The sequence below is a fragment of the Numida meleagris genome, chromosome 2, assembly GCF_002078875.1.
Source record: "Numida meleagris isolate 19003 breed g44 Domestic line chromosome 2, NumMel1.0, whole genome shotgun sequence".
Lineage (NCBI taxonomy): Eukaryota > Metazoa > Chordata > Aves > Galliformes > Numididae > Numida > Numida meleagris.
The window spans coordinates 23391826-23416263 of record NC_034410.1 but is presented as its reverse complement, the minus strand read 5'-3'; the positions used below and the strand labels follow the sequence as shown (position 1 = coordinate 23416263).

General features: G+C 40.3%; 1 protein-coding gene and 1 long non-coding RNA gene across 5 annotated transcripts in view; one reads left to right on the top strand and one right to left on the bottom strand.

Moving 5' to 3' along the window:
• LOC110393372 lies at positions 209-15724 on the bottom strand. Its single transcript, XR_002434977.1, has 3 exons — positions 15581-15724; positions 11373-11494; positions 209-725 (listed from the first exon to the last, which is right to left on the bottom strand). It is a non-coding gene; the product is annotated as an uncharacterized LOC110393372 (long non-coding RNA).
• The window catches only part of SGCE (sarcoglycan epsilon), a 29606-nt gene continuing 20936 nt past the window's right edge, over positions 15769-24438 (top strand). For 2 of the 4 annotated variants that reach the window (XM_021386162.1, XM_021386164.1), the window contains exons 1-2: positions 15769-15920; positions 21676-21780. In XM_021386162.1, the coding sequence (XP_021241837.1) occupies positions 15809-15920; positions 21676-21780 (217 nt within the window). In that variant the 5' untranslated portion in view covers positions 15769-15808. The remainder of the gene's footprint in view (positions 15921-21675; positions 21781-24438) is intronic. The other 2 variants (XM_021386163.1, XM_021386160.1) reach the window with 1 other exon arrangement.

The following is a 24438-nucleotide window of genomic DNA, read 5'->3' as shown; positions in this document are numbered from 1 at the left end:
GCAGAGGGCTCACTTTGGAAGCCTAAGGTTGCCATCTTTTGGCATTGTGCGTGTAGTGTGTAGCTCCCACGCAGTGCCATTTCATGGGGTCAAGAAACTGCAGCAGCTTTCGTTTTTTATCAAATTGCATATGCAGAAAAAAAGCAGTTTTTACTTCAAAGAGTTTTAATCAGTAGGAGCATCAGACTTCAAATGAAATTTCTGTGCTTTTCTTGTAGTCAGTACTTACACCACCTGGGTATGCTCAAAATAACTACGGCTCAGTGCAAAGGAACTCAGATCACTCAGCGCCTTACATGTAAATGCTGCATCTGCTTTTTGAAGGGAGCATATAGAAGGGCTTTCCATTTTCACTTCCATCCAGTTTCTTTCTGTGTTCTTCAAAGTCTCCTCTTCCTCACCTTGGAGGAAAGCTGTCCCTGTGCTTACACAGGAGTCTTCCCATCTCCCTCCTGCCACGGAGCGCCTGCTGCCATCTCTCCCTTGCCCATCCCATCCTGCACTCCAGCCTCTCCCAGCTGTGCAACTTGCAATGCACTCAGAGAAGGTGCCACCTTTGCTGTTCCTCATCCAGAGTGCAGGAGACAGGACACCAGGCAGCCTGCTTTCCTCTCCTGGAACCAACGTGTCCTCTTTCCAGCTCAGGATCCACCAACTGCCAAATTAACTCTTTCCTACTTTCCAGAATCATGACGTCCAGTTCTGCTCATCAATTTCAGTAGGAGCTGTACTTGAGATCAGTGAAATTTTCATTTAAAGATATCACACAGAAGTCATACGCACCCCCTAGTGAGGAAATTAACATCTGTATGGGTATGCCTGACACAGTTGGTGACTGAGAAAATTGGAGTAAGAATGACATGGGGATTATGCCATCCTAAATTCACTATGTTGATACTACAGTTCAGTTCTCTGGTTTCTGTCAGGACAAAATCTGTAAGAAGCTGGCAAGGAAGGCCAACATCCTCCAGCGCTGCAGTAAGAGTACTGCTAGTTCAAGAACTTCAGGAACTTAGCATTTGTGAGAAACACCTGGAGTGCTGGGCCCAGTGCTGGTCTCCACAGTATGACCAGCATGGACAAACTGAAGCATTTCCAGTGAAGGGCCATGATGAAGATCACCGGGTTGGATTATCTGTCATGTGAAGAGAGGTTGAGAGAGCAGGGACTGTACAGTCTGGAGAAGAGAAGGCTTAGGAGGAGCATATCAGTGTGTCTAAATATTTGATGGAAGGGTATTAAGAAGATGGAGCCAGGCTCTTTCCAGTGGTGCCCAGGGACAGGACAAGAGCAAATGAGTACAAATTGAAATACGAGAAATTCCACTTCAACTTAAGAAAACACTTTTTGTCTGTGAGGGTGGTCAAACACTAGTTTCCATGCTTTCAGATACTTGAAGTCATGGCCTGGGAAACCAACTCTAGGTGACCTTGATTTAAACCAGGATCTGAAATTACCTTTAGTTCACAGTGACCACATATTGACTTTCCAAGTATATGTCTCTATGCCTCTCTACTCTCAGCAGTGCTCCTTTGAAACATTCTCAGTGTTACAATTCTAACTTTCAGTTCACTCTGTACTGTTCTTCTGCTATGATGCCTGAAAAATGTGATGACAATTACTGGGTTGTTGATGGGTTGCGACTACTACTGACCAGGGCATACTCACAGCTCCTTTTAACCCTTCTGTATTTCTGTATTCTTTGGCCATCTTGATTTATATTTAGGGTGTAAACTCCTGGAGTTAGAACTGTTTTTTTTTGTTCTGTGTTTATATATCCTCAAGTACCTTATGCATTCCTAGAGTGCCTAGATACTATGGTAACGGCAAATGGTAGTAAAACTGATCTGTTAATGTGAGTTTGAGAAAGTACATTATCTATCACTTTTATTTTTAGATACTTGCTCAAGAAGGTTTTCATTATAGAAGATATTCACTTCACTTAAGTTCAGCCATCTAACTGCCAGAGAGCTCACAGAAAGACAGATAAGCATCATTAGCAATGTATTCATCTCACTTATCTCAAGAGACTTCTCTGCCTTGCATGAACTCCCTAGTTCTTTTCATTTATTAGGAAAGGAGCATAGACACCTAATATTTAGCTGGCTGATATTATGCAAAAAGACAACCTTTTGACTAGATATGGATCTAAATACTTATCAGTAAGCGCCTAGCTTTGAAAATTTAGATTTAGATGGTCTGGATAAAATCCCATAGGATTTTTCTTTTTTCTCAAGGAAGAGCAGGACGGCATATAAAATCTCATATAACAACCTGTCGTTCATGCAATTTAGCTGTAAGATCATACTTTACTACTTGTAGTCTGTCTTGACAGAAGCTGAGAGGACATTCCCATAAGCATCCACTTCTCCTTGTGCACTGAACTTGTTTTAATAAACAAACATTTTTCTCATCACAGACTATAAGGCCTCTATGAAAGACAAAAAGCCAACTGAGCCATTCAAGTTTCATTTAAACATGCTTAAGATCTGGCTTAGATTTTCTTATAAGATATTCAACTGTCTATTAACACAGGCCTTATTGGAGTAACACAATAACCTAAAATTCTGTTGAGGACTCAGAAAGTACTGTTAGGATAAATCCTATAGTTCTGGTAAGTAAATGCTCCTGTACAGGGCATTCCGTATATTAGCATTTATGTTTGGGTAAGGGAGCAGTCTGTTAGAAGTAATAATGGATGACAGTTATGATACATTGAATAATCAACTCCAACAGTATGATATTAGTGATTTAACACAGTCAAGCAATTAACATCCTGCCTTCCCAATATACCTTAAGCTATTCAGTAAAAGTGAGAAAAATGAATTTTTCCTCAACAAACTGACCAAGGCTGTGCAGTGTCCTACACAGCCGGCAGTTAATATCGAATAAAAGAGATTTAGAGAGAGAACTTTTTGTTTGGAAAAAGAAGCACCTGCAATGATTGCCAAGAAAGAGTCACTTTGCTCGCTTAACGATGTGCAAAATCTTGATCAAAGACTGGAAATACTTGTCAACGGTTTACGGGCGTTCGGCCCGTTCCGTGACAAAGGGGATGGGGGACCCACGGGCCCACGCCCCGGGAAAAGGGAAAAGGGAAAAAGGGTAAGGAGATGGCCCTGAGAGCAAAGAACAGCGGCAACAATCTGAGGAGAAACAAACTAATTTACTAAATAAGATGTCGGAATGCAAAACAACACACTGTAATGCAATATAATTACAATTTAAGCTGATAAATCCAATACAGAGAGAGATAATGTCCCAAAGTCAAGGTAGGCCTTACTCTACTACCGACGATAAGACGGCTGGAGAGCGAGGTGCTGCCAAGACGAGAGACGGCGGAAAAAGGGACGAGGTCTCGTGATCTGCAAGTTTTATACTGCGAGCTTTTATCTTTTCCCTCCGGCTGGAAAATGGTAACAGAGGAGCAAAGTACTGTGGGGAATGTAGTAGTCCTTCTCTTCTGAGAACCAGGTACATTCACTACATGATGTCATGATGTGGAGTACCAATAACCGAAAATCATAAAACCATGACAATACTTTATGTTACATTTGTATTTCAGTAGGAACAGTGCAAAAACTGCTTCATAGATAATTACAGCAGTCATCTCCACAGTTAACCAAAGAAGACAGAATTCATTTTGGAGCTTCACATGCTTTTTAAGTTTGTAAGAATGTAAATCCATCACCGACAAAAGTTGGACCTTTTCATTATGTTTTTGAATGGATGGAGAAGGATGGGAAAAGGAACAGGCAGGATTTCGGTTCAGATTTGTCTCATACATAAGCAAGATTTTAGTAACTAGATAGTCTTAGCAATCCTAACATGTACCTACTTAGAAAAAAAATACAATTTATTTTTAAATAAATGGAAAAAAAATCAGGCCTTCAAAAATAAATATAAGTTCAAGATTTAGTGTCATTAGTCACAGAGTTCAAGTTACTAACATGAAAAAGGAGGTGGTGGTATGAAGTCTCTATTTCTCTGGTAAAAATGCAAAATATTCTCATGAATAGTTAGCTGAAGTCAAAGTAGTCAATTCGAATAAAAATGAACATACTTTCCTCATTTTTCTTTTTTCAGTAAATATAGAAGTCTGTGTGGAATCTCAGAGGGAGAATCCACTGCAGTTTGTGAATGTTCCCATGCCAATATTTAAAGATGTAAGACAAAGCTCAGCCATACAGCTGCAGTCACACTATCAATGTTTAAAGTCAGGCATTCATTAACTGAATAGTAATTTGATCATGTAAGCAGCTCTTACTGCAAGCTACCATCTTTCGTGTCACACTTATGCAAATTCATTTTGCTTCCTGCTTTCAGAAGAGCGGTGCTCTTGGCCTATACAGGCTAAACGTTTTTGTTAAATGCTTATTAAAAGTTCTTCATTCCTAGCTTGATGGTATAAACAAGGGAGAAAGGCATAGAAAGGCCAGTTAAAGAGCTACAATTTCCTATGTCACACCTACTTAAATACCAGGACCTTCAGTTTGGCAGTTTCAATGGGAATATTCAGCTCTGTTCAGCTACACTTCCAACCCAAGTATGTTTATAACCTCACAGCAGTTGTCCTCATTCAAAAGCAACTTTCCATGCTTTTACAGCTCCAACATCCTTGTGTTTGTCAGAACAGCACAACTATCATTTTGTAGTCATTCTTCTCTCCCACCATTCTGAATATTTTGCCAAGTCCTGCTGAGTTCTCCTTTACAATAAAACGTTCTTGAAAAATAAGCAGGTCCCCTCTCTCACTCCCTGTGGCTGAAACCTTTGTCTGAGCTCTAACTGTCTTTCTTCTGAAGTTCCTAAGCTACTGCTCACCTCCTCTGTTGCTTTTTCTAATTCCTACTTAGTACACCCACGGCTGCTATGAACCCTTTCCATACAAACAATCCCTCTTACAAATCATGAATCACCTCAGTATCTTCCTCCATACTGGCAATCAAATATTTCCACTCCTGTTTATCCTACTCTTTCTGACAAGTCTGATTGTTCTTTCAATCCAATATCCAATTGGACTGGATATCGGTTACCAATTTGACATTGGTACTGTTTCATATGACACAAAGTCACTTCCTACCCCTTGCAGCAAACTTCCAGTCTCCTTCCCAAAACACATCACTACCACGCATACCATTATTTTACACGCACCCTTCTAGGATTACCTTTACCCAAGAAAAATGTTTTTTGAATATCCCTGAGCCAAGCAAAAAGAACTTCAGCACACAGCTTTCGGTGCGACAGGCTCACATTAGAACTTCACAGAGAATTAAATACTGCGATTTCTAGCTTAGTGCAGCTGATCTTCTGCATAAAGGTCCTCCTACAAAGTAAGCTCTTTCATGCAGAGATTTTACCTTTGTTCTGACATATTGCTGAGAACATGTATGTCTTTAGTTCATATACATCAGACTTTTATTCCTTCTACAAGCCAAGTAACTCATTGCCTATCCATGTTTTTCCAAAAATACAAACTATCCTCCCTCTCTTTCCCTCCCCAAAGCTAAGCAAACCTCTAATTGATGACTAAATGACTTGAATTGCTATCTTGCCTGGTGGCAATAATTTTACAGCTCAGGCTCTGTTACATATTTATGCACATGGAACCGTGTTTAAGGGCAAAACACTTGAATTTCTTCTTCAGATAGAGAATTTGAAGTGGTCTAGCCTCTATAAAATTGTATTCAGAATAAAAGAAAGCTTTATCTTTTTGTGTCCTAACATTAAATTAAGCTAGTAGTGCCTTACCAAAAAAATAATCAAATATGATCTGTGTGTGACAGTGCCTCAAAACTCCCATGCCTAAGAAGTCTGGCAAGGATCCAACAGGCAAGGGTGTTCCCCTGTGCGTGGCAAGAAAATACATTCAGTTTACAAAGGCATGTCTTTGTAACCGGACTGGAGTTTAAAATACTTCAGTTCTACTCTCTGTCTGGAAGCTTACAAGTGGAAGTCTACACAGGTGACATCACTGAATAGCTCTCTGCTCCATTTTTGTACACTGTGGACTCTCTTGCTTAGTTTTTAACAGACATGGTTACTGGACTAGGTAACAAGCTCCTAGGCTTTGCAGAAATGCCTGATTTGCTTCAGAGAATCTACTCTCTTTACAGTCTTATTTTTAAGATTCCATTTGCTAACTTGGAAAAGAAAACTAATAGTTTTCCTATCATTGCTTTCTTTGAGTTCCAGAATATTCTGCAGGTTATGTATAGCTCATTATTTTATTGGCAAGATTATTATCTGTCAGCTGGTTAAAAACTTTTAACATAAATAGGACCGTTACTCTCAGTACTGTAAATAAACACACGGCTGCATTTTACCTTGTAATACAGAAGGTACCTGAGGCTTTTCTTCACTTAGCTCACTCCTTTAGGACACCTATAGTCGAACTGCAAACACTTCTCATTTGCTTCTCAGACCCAAACATTTTCAATTATCTTCCCAGCCCAACAACTCTAGTAAAAATCTCAGCTTTCTACCCTTTACCAAGTTCTACTAGCATTCTCTCTTCTTCGTACCTCATCTTTTGTCTTATAACCTTCAATATTACCAAAGAACATAAGCTATAGAGGTCTGAACAACCAGAGTGACCACGTGTATTCACAAGAATGTACAGAAAGGGAACGTATCAGAGAAAGGAAAGAACACGGATGAATCAGGCTGATCGTCAAAACTTGTGCATTAATGCCTCTCACCATCATTCAGGGCTTATGACCCTCCTCTCGGCACCCAAACTACCCAAAGGAGGTTGCCCTGTGCTTAGATATATAGCAAATATATTTATGGAAATGCTGTTCTTGTACAGAAGTACAAAAACTCAATTTTGTAATATGGTCAGTATTCCTAACCCATTTTTTCCTTTCACATCACTTTCTGCTAACATGCACTGCTTCTGGGTGGTATTTCTTTCAAGTGAGAAATGACAGACACGCTGATAGTCATTGAAGAAACAACAGATGTTCTCTATTCTCAGGATGACAGCACAACAAGCTGGAGAGACCCCAGTGAAATGCTGATGTGGCAAGATAACTTGGTTACCTACAAGAGAGGAAGGAGGGGAGCAGACAACCAAGGGAAAGAGAAAAAACAAACTCCGAGAAGTAGCCTGGAGGCAATGGTCAGTCACAGACAGGAAAGGCAGGCTGAGGTGGTGGAGTGTGGTCTACAAATCATTTTATACCAGAAAAAAAAAAGCAGCTCCTACTTCTCTCCTCTGTCCATGGGAGAGGCACCCACAAGCAATTTCTGTCTGTGATCTATTAACTATGAAGGCTCAGACACTACAGGTATGCTTGTGTCAGTAAGGCTGACCCACAAGGCGTGTCAAGGGTAGCCATCATGGTCCAGCTCAGAGACTGCACTGAGGCTCCTATTATGCAAACTCCAGCTGTGTTGCCTGCCCTGTGCCAGGTACTTAGCCAAAAACTCAGAAGCAAGACTTAAACTCAGAAACACTGTAAGAATTCATCGCCTTCTAGAATGTAGCTAGAATAGATTAAGCTTTACTGCACTGCTGACTTCCCTCCAGTGGACAACATTACCATACCACAAATCAGAGAAACACATAGCAAAAGCAAAGACATTCCTTTCAAATGAACACAGATTAGTGGCAAGAAAACAGCCTGAGAGTTTGCACACATTAAAACAGAAAAATCTAAATATTGTTCTGGAGTTTTTGTAAATCTGTACACAAAAGAGCAAAGCCATTCCGGCAGGAACAGAACATGTCAAAGAACGCAGACTACATTTAAAGAAATACAAGACATACATTGTCTTGTACAGTTGAAGAATCAGACAGACAAAATCCCATACATACAAATTGGAGTATTATTTTAAACTTTTCTGATTTAAAATTTGATGCATAAATTAAAATTTAGGTTTAAATACTTGAAAAGAAGAAATGGAAAGATTTAAAAGTAAAAACTGTAATCAGATTGGAGAGAGGAAGATGAGAATGTGCCAAAGACTTAAATCTCCAAAGCAATTCAAAGATGCTGTGTGAAATGAAGGCTTTATTCTACAGTGAAAACATGTTAAAATTCAGAATGTCACCTAAAACAAAGTAAGATTAAGTCAAGGAGCTTTACATCTATTGTCTATGTTTGGTATAGAATGCTTTGTATGTGCAAATGGCACAGATCGAGATTTTTACAGTGCAGAACATCACATCGAAACAATGAAACTCAACTTCATTTTGAATTCCTATTTGCTTGCACTGCAAAAACTAAGGAAATGACAGATCTTAATGACTTAAAAATCTGTAATAATGCTGTGCTTACTATCAATCTCTTGCAAATTACTTTGAATCAAAAGGCAGCAAGAGCCCATTAGAAAACAATATGAAAAAGCTTAGAAGAATTCTTATCAAAACCTGAGGAATCTATTACAGATCTTATTTGGAAATACCACACGGCAACTCTTGCGAAATCTGGACAGAAAGGTACTAATGATGCTTAGTGGTCAGATATTATTAACCTGATGATGTTGTTGGAATTTACAGCATTCTACTTCTTGCATTAAAAATCCAGAAAGACAATGTATTACAATATGAGTTCACATGATCCACAACTTTTGCATGTGCACGGAGCCAGAAATCAATGGCCCACTAGGAAGCTGTAGCTTATTTGCATATGACAATTACAGGAACAAACCCAGAAAACACCTTTCTTATGCTTTTGCAGAAGAAGCTGAAAAGATACATTTTGAGTCTCCTTCGGGCCTTAAGCAGAGGAAGCCAGCAACACTTGCAGAGAGGAGAGGACTGGATCCAGACACATGGCTATTAAAAAAAGTTTTGCAAGTTTTTACAACATTTGTCCAAAACTCTTATGAATATAGGGCACGTTACATATTATCCCCTCCTTCTCCTGCCCTCCAGCAGCATGCCTAGATCGGCCAGCATGCCAGTTCACAATGGTCATGCCCTCATTCACTACAGTATACTGCAATAATATATACTGCAATAATATATCATTTTGTCTGTGTTAGGTAATCTAGCACTCATATGATTTATCACCATCAGCTATGAAAGCTTTACCTAGAGAAAGCAAACCTGCCCAAGATTTGATAAGTACAAATCTTGAACCATGAATATCCAAGAAAAGAAAGCGCCCTATTTCTTTAATTCTCTGAACTCCAAAATTTGAAATTATCTAATTTTGCAGGGCGCTCAATTCTCAATTCCTATTGAAGTAAATGAGCATTGTGAAGGACAAGACCCTTGTAGGCCATTTCTTCCCACATACATTTCTAGTTTCTTTGATCACATGCCTTCACCTGCCTGGTCCTCCACTTCTCCAGCTGAAACTCTATGTTCCAGCAGCAATTCATGTTACGTTTGTCCCCTCATAAATTATGGTACTTCCCAAACTGACATATTTGGCACCTGTGAGATATTTACCTTGCTAGTCAGACAATACTGCAACGCAGCAATACAAGATAAGCTTCTCCTAAACAAAATATGACTTACTTGCAAAAAGATATAAGCGCTTGATGTTCGAAAGCATGGGAGTTAAAGAACAGTGTTACGTAACACAATCTTGTTTATATGCTGCATTTCTCCTCTAAAGTAAACACATCTGTCTCCCTTGGTACTTACTCTCCGGGGACCGAATTTCATTGTCTGTTGATCACAGTCAGTACACATTTCATGAAGACATAGCTATACCAAGTACAAAACTAGTCTAAGATCCTTAATTTGAACTTCATGCTAATCAAAGCTAGTTCAGATATGTTTAGATAAGGCACGCCTTTGGATCTCAGTTTAGACAGAACCACATTCAACAGTCCTGGAACTACAGCTGCATTCCACTCTTTCAGCCTTCACATTGTCATTGCTGCAAACCCTATTATTATACTCTGACATGCTTTTTATTTGTTTAGTCTTTCTTAACTTCTTCCCTTAAACTTCCATGTTCGATCTGGCTCTATCCACGTAAGGCAAAATCTCACGCAAAAACACTGGAAAGCACGTGACAGTTATTTAAAAGAAAATATACAAGTATTTCATTGTTCCTCCAAGCAAAACTTGTTCTGGAACAGAAAGAAAACTTATTCTTTGTTCCTTGAAAACCTTGGCCCTTCTTCCCATGATCTCTTTCAAATTTCATGCCTTAGGCTGCAAACATTCCATTTTTCATCAAACCATTTTCTCAAATCTGTCCATAACACTCACATCTGTCATAAGCTTTTTCTTTGCTCCTTTGAGTGTTTCTGCAGCTCCCACAGTCTTGGCAAGAACTTACTCCAGGTATGAATCCAACACACTCCTCTATTCATCACCTAGGATGTATGATTAAATTTCTTTCTTCAAAGTTGCTGCCCTAAGCTCTGAGTGTTTACACTCCTTATATGAGGAACTATACCTTTTCCAGCATTGCCCATGTTTCCATGTTTATGGATTGAGAATTCATAACGAAGCTGGATCTGTATGTTCCATACTCTAGCCAACACAACACTAAGATCCAAGGTTTGGCACCTGCAAGATCCTTAACAGGTGTTCTCCACCCCCCAATTTGTTCACAGACTCCATCTTGACATGACAACTACTTCTCCAAAGAAGCATTGATTTATTGCATCAAAGAGAATAAAGGATTTAAGCTCACAGGCATACACAGTCTCATGTATGTCAACACACATGAAGCCCTTAAAAAGAATGTGCAACATCAAGTCTAGACCACATTTCAGAGGTGCTAAATTACATTTGTTACAAATCCTGGTTCTAGGATGATGCCAATCCTTTCCATTAAATTTTGTAACAGACTATACAATCACAGAATTATAGGGGTTAGAAGGGACCTCTGGAGATCAAGCCAGACCAACCCCCTCCTAAAGCAGCTTCCCTACAGTATGTTATGCAGCAAAGCATCCAGGTAGGTTTTGAATATCTTCAGAGAAGGAGACTCCACAACCTCTGTAGGCAGCCTGTTCCAGTGTTCTGTCATCCTCAATGTAAAGAACTTTTTCCTCATGTTAGATGGAACTTCCTGTGCCCCAATTTGTGCGCATTGCCCATTGTCCTATCACTGAGTACCACCAAGGAGAGCCTGGCTTCATCTTCTTGATACCCGTCCTTTAGATATTTATAAGCATTGATAAGATCACGTCTCAGTATTCTCTTCTCCAGGCTGAACAGTCTCAGGTCCCTCAGCCTTTCCTCACAAGGGAGATGCTCCAGGCCCCTCATCATCATTGTGGCACTCAGCTGGACTCTCTTCAGTAGTTTCCTGTCTTTCTTGAACTGGGGAACCCAGAACTGGACACAGTACTCCAGGTTATTTGGTGAATTTGACAGTTTGGAGATAAATGCATGGAAAAATCAGAAAAATCCTGTTGCCAGAGACAGAGATGAGGATTTCCTCACTCACCCTGCTTGCATTTGCTACTGTGCCCATCTAAGTAATTGTTTCTCTGGTAATTCCTCTTGTGATAACTCTGCACATCCAGGGAGTGTATCATAATGCAGCTGTACTCCAGGGTATATTCTCTGCTGAAACAAACAAACAAACACAAAGAAGGGTTAATTCAAAGTATAAGTAATCTTTTATTCCCACAAGCAGGACCTCTGAAGTACAGAGGATCCTTAGTTAAATTATCCACAAAAACTGCATAGCCTTAGGCAGCCACATATTAACAGGAGTTAGAAGTTCTCGTTTTTCAGTCATTTACTCTGATAATTGTATTTCATGTATGCTTTTGAAGAGACACCCACTCTTACCTTCTCAGATGTGGGAGGCTTGCCTTGATGTGAAATGCAAGAAAGGCTGAAATGAGAAATCTTTGAGGATAACTTACGACTTAATGAACAATGAAGAATCACTTCAGAATTTTTAACTAATTTAGTCATCACACTAAATTATCGTTGCAGAACTCAAAAGAAATTGAGCCAAGTTTAAGAACTGGAGGCTTAGGAATATCAGAGCTCACAGAAAGAGGAGGAAAATATTGAGGCACTTAATGCTGGACTAAGTAGCCAACTAGTCCAAGTACTACAGAGCTTTTAAGAAATTCAGAAAATAACTCTGTACTATTTTTTCCTCCATGACATACCAGCACATGTATTTAGTATTTGTTTTGTTACATCCTACAAAGCATAACCTTTTCCAACACAGAACAAAGAGAGAAAAAATAAAACTTACTGTCTGCATAGCTTTTTTTTATGCTATCTTTCTCGAATATTAATTCTTTGAATCAATATACTCCCTACAAGTTTTGAACAGAGGAAAACTGCAGGACAGAAATCAGGGTCCATAGCTTTTTCTTCTATACTAAGATATGAGCCATTGGTGAGCACTCGGTCACAATAATGTTTGAAATGGAAATCTCTCTCCTCAGTGAGAAGAACATTTCAATGCTGTCTCACACTCGGTGCTGTCCTGTGGCAGAGAGAGAGGTGGACAAACACGGGCCATCTGTGCTTGTAAACAGAGTGACAATTCTTCTGTGTTGTTGGTAGGAACCAGTATTGCAGGTGGGGCAGAGTGTTTGAAAGGCCACAAAAACTACTCAGACATATGAAACTGTAATTTATGTAAAAAAGTAGAAGTTATTGGCATGCAGGGCTACAGGCTCTACAAGTGCAGGTCAGCAAACTCAGTCACCTGTGGGCTGTTTTAACTTACTTAGAGAGTGTTTCTGATTTCTTCCAAGTCCTTTTTTTTTACTATTGTCCTTGTTTATCACTTCCATATTTGGGCATACACAACCCTCTTTCTCCGAAGACATGGTATTTTCCAAGACAGATGCCAAATTCTAGTGAAAACTATTACATTACATAATTCAGTCTTTTGTGCTCCTTTTACTCATTTCAAATTCCAGGAAAACCAGAGATCCAAATTCCAGCTAAAAACAGAGTTTTTCAGAGTCTACTTCTGCTCAACTCTGGAAGATAATTTTGAACAATGGGCTTTGTTTTCATAAGATTCTGTTGGGTGCATTTCACATAATACTAAAACTCTTAAAAGCTTAATTTTTGAAGATTTTTCGGTTGTAAATAGTTTCTAGTATCTTAGCGGCATATCAAATGTAATTAAATATTGCATAAAAATTAGCACTTTACAGCAATCACAAGTTGCCACGTTAATATGCCAAAAGCCTTCCAGTCATTACTAGAAAGACACAAGTATGAAAGAAAGAAGAGTACTTGGAAAGAAACGAAAGGTGTTGTTATACACTTCTCAGAAATGGTGAACAGGAACAAGAATTGTAGCTAGTCTTTCTTGTCTCACATAGTAACTAGTATCCTAGTTGCTATCCTTAATAAAAGTCACATACAGATATAAAAAAAAATTATCCACAAGAGTGCCTTCAAAAAAATAAAATAAAAATATAGACTATATTTTTTCCTCCTTAGGTGGGCTGATTTCCAGCAACAGTGAACACTTGCAACTTTTCAGTATCTATAAAAATCAAGCTACAAGCATCCATGTTCGAAGAGAAAAAGAAGCAAATGGATTTGATTGCATTCTTTCTGCATGAAGTTGACTGTCAGCTGTACTCGAAGAAGAAAATAAACCTCTGAACCAAAGCTGCAGAATGCATGGGGAAACAGTAATTGTGACTACTGCATCCATTAAAAAAAAATGAGGTCTTTGTATTCTTGAAGTCAAAAGTTTGAGCTAAAAGGTATCATAGAAAGTGTTAGAAGCCAGCTCTTCCACTTGCCAAAAGAAATGCACTATATTTGGAAGATGAACCAATTTCTGTAAAAATGTCCCAACACTGCATTCCTTTCCATTCCTTTCTGTAACAGCCAGCCTTTCAGTTACGGTACAAAGAAATACTTCCAGAGGGAGTATTTCTCACCAATATCAAGTTATTGGTGGCGGAAATAAACAAGTTGTTTTGATCATGTTGTTTTATGTTATGAATGTAGGGATGGAACGCTTAAAACATGCACATAATTGTCCAAAGTTTCTCAGACAAGCCAGAAGTCTGTGCTCCACACTGAGGAGTGCCAGCCTTAAGACGTGACTAACAAAGAATACCTAGATATGTATCCATGCCCAAGGGCTGCCGTGAAGGAAGCAATGGGACAAGGCAGGCTCTGGCTGTATTTCCTTACAGATTGTTGGCACGTAACCATTTCTTCTTGGGCAGTATATGCCACAAACACATTTCAGATAAATGCGATCTTCTTTCTGTGCAGACTGGCAGAGCAATGAACTGCTGCTACTGCATTAAAAACCTTGATGGTGACAGTTTTACAGCATCTGTAGGAATAACATCTCAACATTATATGACTTGTAAGGAAAACGGTAATCAGTAAGCTGATGACAGTACAAGTGTGCTTACAAAAATCAGACCTTTTACTAGCATCAAAATTATTGTCGGATGAGCTAGCTCTCTGATGTGGTTATGGCACAGCTGCATCTGTACGGCTTTGTACAATTCCATAGGGAAATGAATAAAAAAATCACATTAACAGGTGAGTGGAAGTAGGCCTACTCAAATATAAAGTACCATGAAAAAGAAGAGTACTTTTAGACAGTGGTAAATGAAAGAGTGTAATTTCTGCACATAAATATCTGTGTGATCAAAAAATGTGAATACATACTGAAAGAAAGTCTAATTGGAAAAAGAACCAAAAAAACTGTTATTTGGGACAATGAGCTGGCTGACTAGGACACCAGAGCTTTTTGCACCTGTAAGTCAGGCAGAATTTCTATACCAAAGAGCGTCTCACTACATAGGGCTCCCCTTCATGAGAAGGATTATGGGAAATGTGGAGCTGTAACAAGATTAAAGCCAGACAGGGTGAAGTCTTCTACACTTGTCTTTTATTCCTCTGCTTCTAAAGTGCTCAGTAGGTCCAAATGTATTTCGAGTAAGCCAGATTTTTTCTCTCCTTACCAAACCTCAAGAGCATATTGTTATTATTGCAAAGACATTTAGCTCTCAAGGCTAGAAATACTCACAGAATTCCATGAAATCAGAATTCTCTATGCACAACAAAGGAATGCTATTCATATAGGTAATGGAAAACTATCCATCTTGTCCCTATTTAAAAGGGATCTTGTGTTAATGTATACAGCAAAATGTTTATAAAACATTCGATGTGTCAAAAAAAAAAAAAAAAAAAAAAAACAACCTACCTTCCCGTGCCTAATTGCCCTAAGGTATTGCAAGTTTAAATAGTAAGCTAATCAAGCTTACTCAATAATACATAAAACCAGACACGGTTCTATTTCTGCACGCAGTCTCACTACAGGGACTACACTGCATGTACAATACAGGAAGCTGAAGTGTGTAGTTCCTACACAAGAACATTTGCTTCCACAAAGGTGCAAATACTGTCATCACTTTTGGTCTGCAGCACAAACAGGAGTCAGGAAACAGTAGTTTTTCCAGAAAGCACACACAGCCCTTGTGCAGCCCAGAATAACCAGGACTGACGTCACGGATCGAGTGCATCCTTCTCCGAAGGCATTGCTCTGTGGGACTGCAGCACTGGGGAGCAGTGAACCCCATTCACGCCACAGCCTGGGAATGGGTCCCCGACCGCCCCCTCCAGCACTCTGTTTGCTGGAGGTGCAGCTGCTGAATGTTTTAAGAAAAAACAACACACTGGGCTTACACGTAAAATTGCGAAAGGAACTTTCATAGGTGCAGGACTTCGTTGGCACCACATTCCCGCTCCTATGCGATCCCGGGCCGCGACACCCCCCCAACATGGCGGCTGCCCGAGGGCGGCGAGCGGCTCCTCCCGGCATGCCCCGCGGGGCCGCCGCGCTGCCTGGAGACGGGCGGGGCGGGGCGGGAGGATGCTGCGGCCGCGGGGCGAGGCGGCAGCGGCGGGCGGAGGATGCGGCGGCCGTGGCGGCAGCAGCAGCAGGCGGAGGAGAGGGCGGCGATGCGGTGCTGCGCTGGGCCCGGACCGCGCGGCGGAGGCGCGCTGACCACGCTGCTGCTGACAGGTCGGTCACGGCGGCTGCTCAGCGCGGAGAGCGGGCGCGGGCCCGGGCCCGGCAGGAGTGCGCGGCAGCGGCTCCGGCTCCATCGGTCTCCTTCCCCGCGGGTCGGCGCGGTTAGGGTTCGCCCCGAGGGCGGCCTGCCCGCCCCGCCGCTGCTGAGGCCGGGGGAGGCTTGGCGGTGCCCGCGGCGGGGCCGGGCCCAGACGCAGAGACGCTGCGCGGTCGGGTGGCTCCGTGCCGGGAGCGGGGCCGCTGCCTGCTCAGGCTGGGACGGGTGCTCGGCCCCCCCTGCCCCGCGCACAAAGCGGCCTTTCACGTCCCGCCCTGCCCCGCCCGTCGGAGCTATTTACCGGCCCGAGCGCTTAGTGCAGCTGTGGCAGAGCTGGGGCTGCAGAGGTCTTCCTTTCGCTCCCTAATGCGTTGAAATAGCGGCTATCATATAACGCTCCGGTCTCACACCCGCAGGGTTCTGCAGAGTGAAAGACTTCCAACTGCTCCTGCTCACCCGCAGCCAGCAGTGTCGGCAGGGCTCTGCTGTACCCTGAGGGCAGCAAAATCTGCTTCTAGATCTAAATTTATTTCTCTAGGTTGTTTTGTGATGTGAGGGATCGGTGGTGTATCATCTGAAAAACAACAGTTTGCTCAGTATCTTCTTGAGTAACATTTGAATCAACATCTAATACCTTACATGTGTGACCATACTTGTCGTAGGGTACTGACAGCAAGTGTGCCGGAGTCATTGGAGATATTACAGATGCAATTAGCACCCAAGCATTAGGTTGTTCAGCGCAAGAATAAAACTCTGAATCTGTTGGGTAGAAGATACTGCAAGATACTGCTTTCTCCTAATGTGGAAATTCATCCTGCCTCTCCTGTCTCCCTCTACAGAGAACAGCTGTGGCATAGCAACCAGGGGAAAACTATGGCAGTCCTGAGGTGAACTCTGTCAGCTGGGATACTGAATCTAAAAAGGCTCTGCTGAGATGAGCTTCTGGAAGCTGAGTTGTGAGCTTAATCCAGGCTCTCCAGTAAAGGAATAAGCTTAAAGGACTTCTTTAGGGTTAACTTTTCCACTTCAGACCTTCTTAAGTTCAAACAGCAGAGTGGATTGTTTGAGAGTGATATAAAAAGGAAACGTGAACAGTATTAAGTTCTTGTTCTAATTCCTATATAACTTTTTAATCTTCACCAGAATGAGATTTTACAGTATGTCTTTGGTCTGAATTTAAGTACTACACAAACTCACATGGTTCGAATGATATAAACGGTCCCAAGTGCTAGCTTGAATTTTTTTTCCCCTTAAGCAAAAAAGTAACGTTGTATTCGTCATAGCTCTTGAATGTCAGCTCTTGAGCTGAAACCATCTCCCAGCTTTCCCAGAACTTGAAGCCTCAGCTATGGCAATGTGGGAGAACGTCCAACCAGAATCACTGGCCCCACGAAGAGCCACAGCCCTACATAAAAATCCTTCCTCTTCAGTTCTGTTCTTAAGTAGATGCTATAGTACTGCAGTTCTGCTTAGGGGCCTCATATAGGGCTCTGAGTATCTCCTGGTAAAGATGATGCCTCTTAAGTCTTTGTAGTGATCTGGAGCAGATCAATACATCAAATCTGCTGTCAGGAAGTACTTGCTTGGACAAATAATTATAGAAGGGAAGAGTCATTTCATTAGTATGCTTTTCATTACAGAAGGTCATGATTTATGAGTAGTACAGTTTAGGAGATGTCTTAGAGATCCTAAAGCCAGACTGCAAGAAGTTAGGAATTTATCTTCTCAGTGTAAATTTTAGTATTTAAAGAAAGGCCTATTTTTGCTCATGATGTATTTATACTTGGTTAAAAGTTCCTTACAGTGCTTCAGACTTTAGTCACCATGATAAAACCCTCTCTTCTAAAGAGAGGTTGTTAACAATCAAACTGAGAAGAACAGATTTCTGAAGTAGACAAGAATATGTAGTTTGATATAACTTTTGGACTCTCCTAGAGTAGATATTGGTAATTTAATAGAATGTCTTGGGATGAGCATGCTTTCATCACTGAATAACCAACATCCTATGGCACTGCTGTCATAGTTAGTGAAGAGGGAACTCAGGGCTCATAACTATTGAATTGTAATACCTAATAATAATATTGGGAGAAATAGGGCAACTTTCCATGTTCATCAGTTCATGATTGTAGCTACGTTTGACATTTCTCTCCAGCTAAATGATAGAGACTCTGCCTAAGTGTTGTTACAATTGCAACACAAACAAACAAAACGCCTTTTTAATGTAGATTATTCTTAGTGGTTGTCTAAGCCATGAAGACGAAAGTTAGAGGGAACCAAGCAGTGAGGCAGGAATCTCAACATCTTGAAATATGCAGATGTTACAGTCATGAATGGATGGGACAGAAACAGGTAGATAACCATTGCCTCTTGAACGCAGGTAATTAGAGGAATGTTTGTAGGGGTGGAATTATGGGGGAAATGCAGGGTTTTGAGAGTTGAAGGTGTGTGCTGCATTTGTAGTGGGAGAGATTGAGGAGAGATCCTTGTTAAGGAAGCAGGAAGGAGGACAGGCAGGAGTGCAGAACGGTGGGCAGATGTTAGAAGGTAATACAGCAGTGGGGAAGGTGGATTGGTCTGTAGTGGTCAGGCCCTTTTTGGATTGTGATGTGGGCAGAACTTGTTGGGGATATCTTCTCTGGTGAACACTCTGCTGTTAAATACTAATATTTAAAACCTTCACATACAACCTATGCAAATATAATTAAAGAAGATCGGCCCTGTAGATCAAGCCCCATGCACAGAGCTGTGAGTTGCTCCTGTACGTGCCTTGGCAGCTGGTAACATGTAGCAAACTGAAAAGCCTGACACCCTTAACATTCTTCCCATTGTGAGTACAAAGCTGATCACATTATCTCTAGTATTTGTCTTTGATAAAAATGAGTATGAACCCCTGCACTCTTTAGTATAAGGCCACTTTTGTTGTCCTTTAATCACATTCACAGGTCTTCCCTGAGCTTTCTTCACATTGTCACTGTGCCTCTTGAAGGCTCTGTGTAAATACCAGACACAGCATTGGAACGGTGATCGTATCTGTGTCAAACACATCAAGAAAATCTCCCTGCTACTCCTTGATGTACTTGTTTATGTATTAGCTGTTCTAAGCGGCGTTCTACTGAAAGCTTCTGTTCAACCGGTTTCTGTCATTACCTGCCACATCTCTCTAGTTTCTGTCATCAGAGTGCAGGATCCTTGTATTGCATGCTCTGTAATGTAAGTATGGCATGCATTCTTTGTTCCTCGCTATGCATTTGCTTTTTATTCTATTGAAGAGCAGCACATGAACAATCACCTTAAGCCTGCCAAACAGCTCACTGTTCTGTGTAGTGGCTTGTCATTTCCAGTACTTATTAAACTCCCAGCCTTTGCTTTTATCTGCTGATTATAGAAGTATATATATATGTTCAGGCCATTTTATACATACATAAACATTCCAGTGGTGTAAGACCAATGCCAGAGCACTGTGAGACATAACAGAAATCTGATATAACAAATGAATTATCCATCAGACCTGTTCTCTTTCTTGAGATTTCTGTTCCCGTGATGAACGCTGTTGAATGGGCAATATGACCTGAATTGTCCCATTTCACACCTGCCATTTAAAATCAAAGAGGTGGTGATATATATATATATTTATATTAAAACATTACACTGTAAACTGTGGCATCTGATTAACAGATACTCTGTGTGCTTTTCCAGCTCCTATGTGGACAGAAACATAGGATATCCACAGCTAAGCCTAGCGAACTCATGGACACAAGTCAAAGACACTGAACACTTCTAGTTAGAAATGCATCTTGGAACCTGTCTTTTTTTTTTAATTCTTATTATGCTTAAAGTTGCTTGATTGATTTTGCATTTGGTTTCTCACTGGGTAATGTGCAGCATGTCTGGGGGTGACATGTTGGTTTTGCTATCTTCATCAGACGAACTTGTGGGTTCATCAAAAGAATCTGTTTCAAAAGATGCATTAAACCCTGGGTGATTGCAGTTAGTACTCTTCTCTATTTAATTCTTCATTAATCAAAGCCAGTGCTAAGTGTTTTGTTTGGGATTGGTGTGTGGCTGAAAACACTCTAATTTCCTCAGTCATCCATTTGGAATACTGGAACAACTTTAGTTTTTCCTTTTTTTGGAATTTCTTGAGCATTTTTAGCATTACTAAAAACTTGCACTAAAGGTCATGCACAGCACTGAGTGGGACAATCTGTAGGACTGTTATTGGAAGATGCTCCTTGTAGGTGGTTCAATTCAGCAGGGAGAAACTGTCCTGTGAGACAGATGTAAAGCACTGGATGTGAATAATGCTTTTTTTTTTTTTTTTTGCTAAACCGGATCATTTGTGTATATTGAAAATATAAAGAAACGTAATGAATTCATAATTTAGAAACGTTACTGTACTGGTATGGTTATTTCAGTACTTAGGGGGTTTTGTTACGCTTTAACCTCCATTAAATTTAGGTATTTGGGGTAAATTGGCATCAACCAATGTCTCAGCCGCGTGCCTAGATTCAGTGTTTGTGTGCCTTGACTGCTGCTTGAGCCAGGTCTGTTGACCTCCTGAATCCTCTCAGAGGATGCAGTTGACACTGCATCCTCTGAGAGGATTCAGGAGGTCAACAGACCTGGGTAATAGCGAGGTAATAGCTGCCCGCGGTAGCTGTGCCAGCAGCAGTTTCCACAAATGTTTACGCTTCTGGTAGAAATGATAGTTGCCTATTTTGAATGCATGTTTGTCAACAAAGATGTATTTGAGACAAAGTACTGCTACTTGTTCCTGACACAGCTATTTTTATACGCAAGTTAAGATGTTAGTCTGATAACTTCTGGCTGCAATTTGTACTCCCAAATTACGTCAAAAGAAAGACTATTTATTATGGCCGTTCTCCCCTTCCTAGCATCCCACTTGCAGTTCCCTTTATCTGCACTTTCAGTTGGCAGGTAACTATACAAATAGCTGATGCATCATTCATCACAGAGGAAGGGGAACAAAAGAACAAAAAGCTGGAGGTGAAGAAGGAGCTTCCTCAGGTGGTTCTGCTACAGCTCTGGGGCCTTTTTGTCAGCCCAACAGCTGCTTTCACTGTCCGTTGTGCTTTGCTCCTCACCACATTTAAACCTTGTGCCTTCAGCTGTTCTGATTGAAACGTTTCGGGCAGTTCTCTGGCTGTATGGGATGAAGATAACTACTTTTTGATGGGTTCTTTTCTCAGAATTACTGGTTATGCTGCAAGGCAAGATGTTCAGCCCCATGTGCTGGCATCTTCATATAAACAAGGCGTTGCTCTTGGTTATGTTACTTTCCCTATTTTGGTTGTGATACATTATGCCAGTGAAAGTAACTTTAAGTATGTCTTTGTCTGTATATGAGATTTTACCGGTGCAAATATATTCATCACAGAACGTGCCTCACTGTGTTTCTTACCAGCATGATCATCTCAGCAGAAGTGTCTACAGATGCTTAAGCGTTTAGCGCACATTTATTGCGCTTATTTGGAGAATGTATGTCAAAATGTGATCATTGGGAATAATATTCAATACTGATAAATGTTCATGTCAAACACCATCATTTTCTTACCTGAGATTCCTAAGGTCTGACTAAATACAAAACCAGGTTTAGAAGGCATCTAATCCCATCTGATATTTAATTTCTGGAAGTCTGTTGATCTGACTAATTTTTTTTTTTTTTTGCATTTGTTTTATTCTGAAAAGCTTTTTTGTTAAGCTCTGCTGATGGCAGTAATGGAACAGTTAACTGGAAGACTAAGCAAGCCAACAGTTATGTTATCAGCAGAATAAAGGCTGTTGAGAAGAATGGTGAGTTTAGGTCATAAATATAAACCCTGTGTTGGTTCAGTCACATATGCTTTTAATATTACTCTTGCTTTTTCAGTCATGTCCTTGTTTTAGGAATAAGGTGCTATTTCAGGGTAAGTAATTTGGAAGATTTTGCATTTCTTCAGTCTTCTAAGCATTCACAGACCTGTGTGTCTATGTGAATTCTCCCCAACTTTTCCTGTTGCAACTATAGCTTTGCTTGAAATAATGGCTGTGTGTACACCTAATATTGCATATTTTCTTATTGCTGCTGTTTGCTTGGAAGTACCTCTGCAGTTTGCTTAATACAGTAACTTTTCTGAAACGATTAAAAAGAATCCCTGTGTATACATACCTGAAAAGACTATTTTATTGTCGTTTGTGAAAGTATCCGTAGAATGATTGTAGCTATGGTACTCTAGCTGAGAAAGGCCTATTGTCATTGCATTCACTTCCCATCCAGGTAGGCAATTGGAATTGGCCCCCAAATCATATTTGGGATTTCTGCTAAAAGGCAGTGGGGGAAAGAACTCACTGAAGTTTCCAGAGAAAGTGTCCGGGTGTGTGTTGTTGGTTTTTTTTTCCTGAAACTCATCAACCTACAGATTCTAACGAACGTGGTGAATCTTCTGAAATTTCTGTGGGCTAGTCTCATCTGTATCTGATGTACAAGCTCTGATGTGTGGCTGTTAACAGCTTCTGGACTGCAAGCCGATACAATCCTAGCCTACAATCCCAGCTGTGCCCGTGCTCAAGATCTCTACAAGAAGGACAGCTGGGGCAGTTTCTCTGCATGGTTCGAAGAAAATGATGTAGGTTTTTCAACCTTCCATTCCCATTTTATTTTTTCTTTTTTTTATAATCTTCAGAACTTCTGGCCCTTTTGTATAGATCTTGGAAAGTCTTAGAAGGGATTCAGAAACAAGAAAGAACAACAATAGCAATGCTGTTGAGGAAGCTGGTACTGTCTTTTTTTTTTTTTTTTTTTGGTCCTATTAGGGATCTGTTGTGATCCCACACAGTGAAAAATTTTGATTTCTCATCAGTAGTTTTACTGAAACCTTTCAGAGTCCTCAGAATTTGCCCAGCCAACACGCGTTTGGCAGTCTGCTGCATTAGATAAGCATCTAGAGATTGCTACACGTGTTCAGTTTCATCCCTGGATCACTTAAGATGATTACACATTCCTCTTCAGACTCAGGCAATCTTATGAAATTAATTGTGGATTTTAAAAGCCTCTGAAGAAAATAGCATTTTACTTGTTTCATTATTGAAAAGCTGTGATTGCTGTTGTAAGCTGAAGACACATCAGGTCCCTTCTGATTCTGAAGGAGCTTCACTGGGTAAAAAGAAAGGAGCTTTTCTGACAGACAAGGAGGGCAAGAACTTTGTAATTCTTAATCTCTGGAGTTGTGTCATTATAATGTATCTGTCATTGTAAGATGTATATATATTTTTTTCCTTCAAAGAAGCATTTTTTAGGACTTCATGCCTGTATAAGACAGTGATCTTAGTGAGAATCCTTATTTGTTTACCTTAGCAGGAGAGAATGTCTCATTGCTAGGAATGTGCAAGTATTTAGTGGTGGGAGTAGATTTCTTATCAGACATAAGAAATACATGGTTTAGATCAGCAACTTCCATAACTTCTGGTTATATTAACTTTCATCTGTTCTAAAACTATTATTTATGGAGAAAATATACATTGTTTTTTCTCTGTTCTTCCTGTTAGAAATTGATCTTCTTAGTAGAGTCAGAGAACCAGAATTGAAAAAGCAGATTTTTTTTTTTTGAGATATTTAACACATTCTCAACCAGCCACCATATTTTTCTCAGCTTTTCTGCTCTGTGAAGAATCTTATTAATGTCATAGGCACCCTTCCAGCTTTTCCTGAAGGTATTTTGTAGGAATTTAAAGTTTTCTTGTTCTATTTATTGCTTATTCACAGAAGCGAATGCAGAATTGTTTGGGGTCATTAACTTGCTTTAATTTTGCAAATCAAATAGATGTGTTACTGTACTTAAGTCTACATAACTAAAATTACAATAACCGGTTTATTAACAAAAAAATTGTAATGAACTGAATTTAAATTCCAAGGTCTAATTTAATTATTTTCTTTAAGATAAAATCTTACTGCCAATTCTATTCAGTACTGTGCCAAAAGGAACTTCTAAAACTGAGAAAGAACAACTCCGAGAAGCACCTCCTTACACAGATAAACAAGGGATCATGAGTACAACTGATAATTTTCTGGCCAGTTTTGTATAAATTAGTAGGAGAAGAGCTGGTTCTTACTTCAAGCTGGGCATCTAACACTTCCTAACAGTAAAAAGATCCTGTCATCAATCCTTAGAAGAGAATTAATTATTTATGGTGTCTTACTGAGGTGGTGATGTTTAATGGAAATTTTCTGGCTGCGGAATTTGATCAATAGTGTACCAAGAGGTTGAGACTATTACATTCTGAGTATCAGCCTGAGAGACTGGGATGTACACAACTAAATGGAGAGGTCTGCAGTACAGATGTTTGCTCTTTTCTCGGCTGTAGTGAGTGGAGATCTAGAGAGAGCAGCCAGGAATCTAGGACATTATTCATCTCATTTTACAAGGGAAATCAAATTAATCAACCCCTAGAAGCGTCTGTTTCTCTTTGCTGACT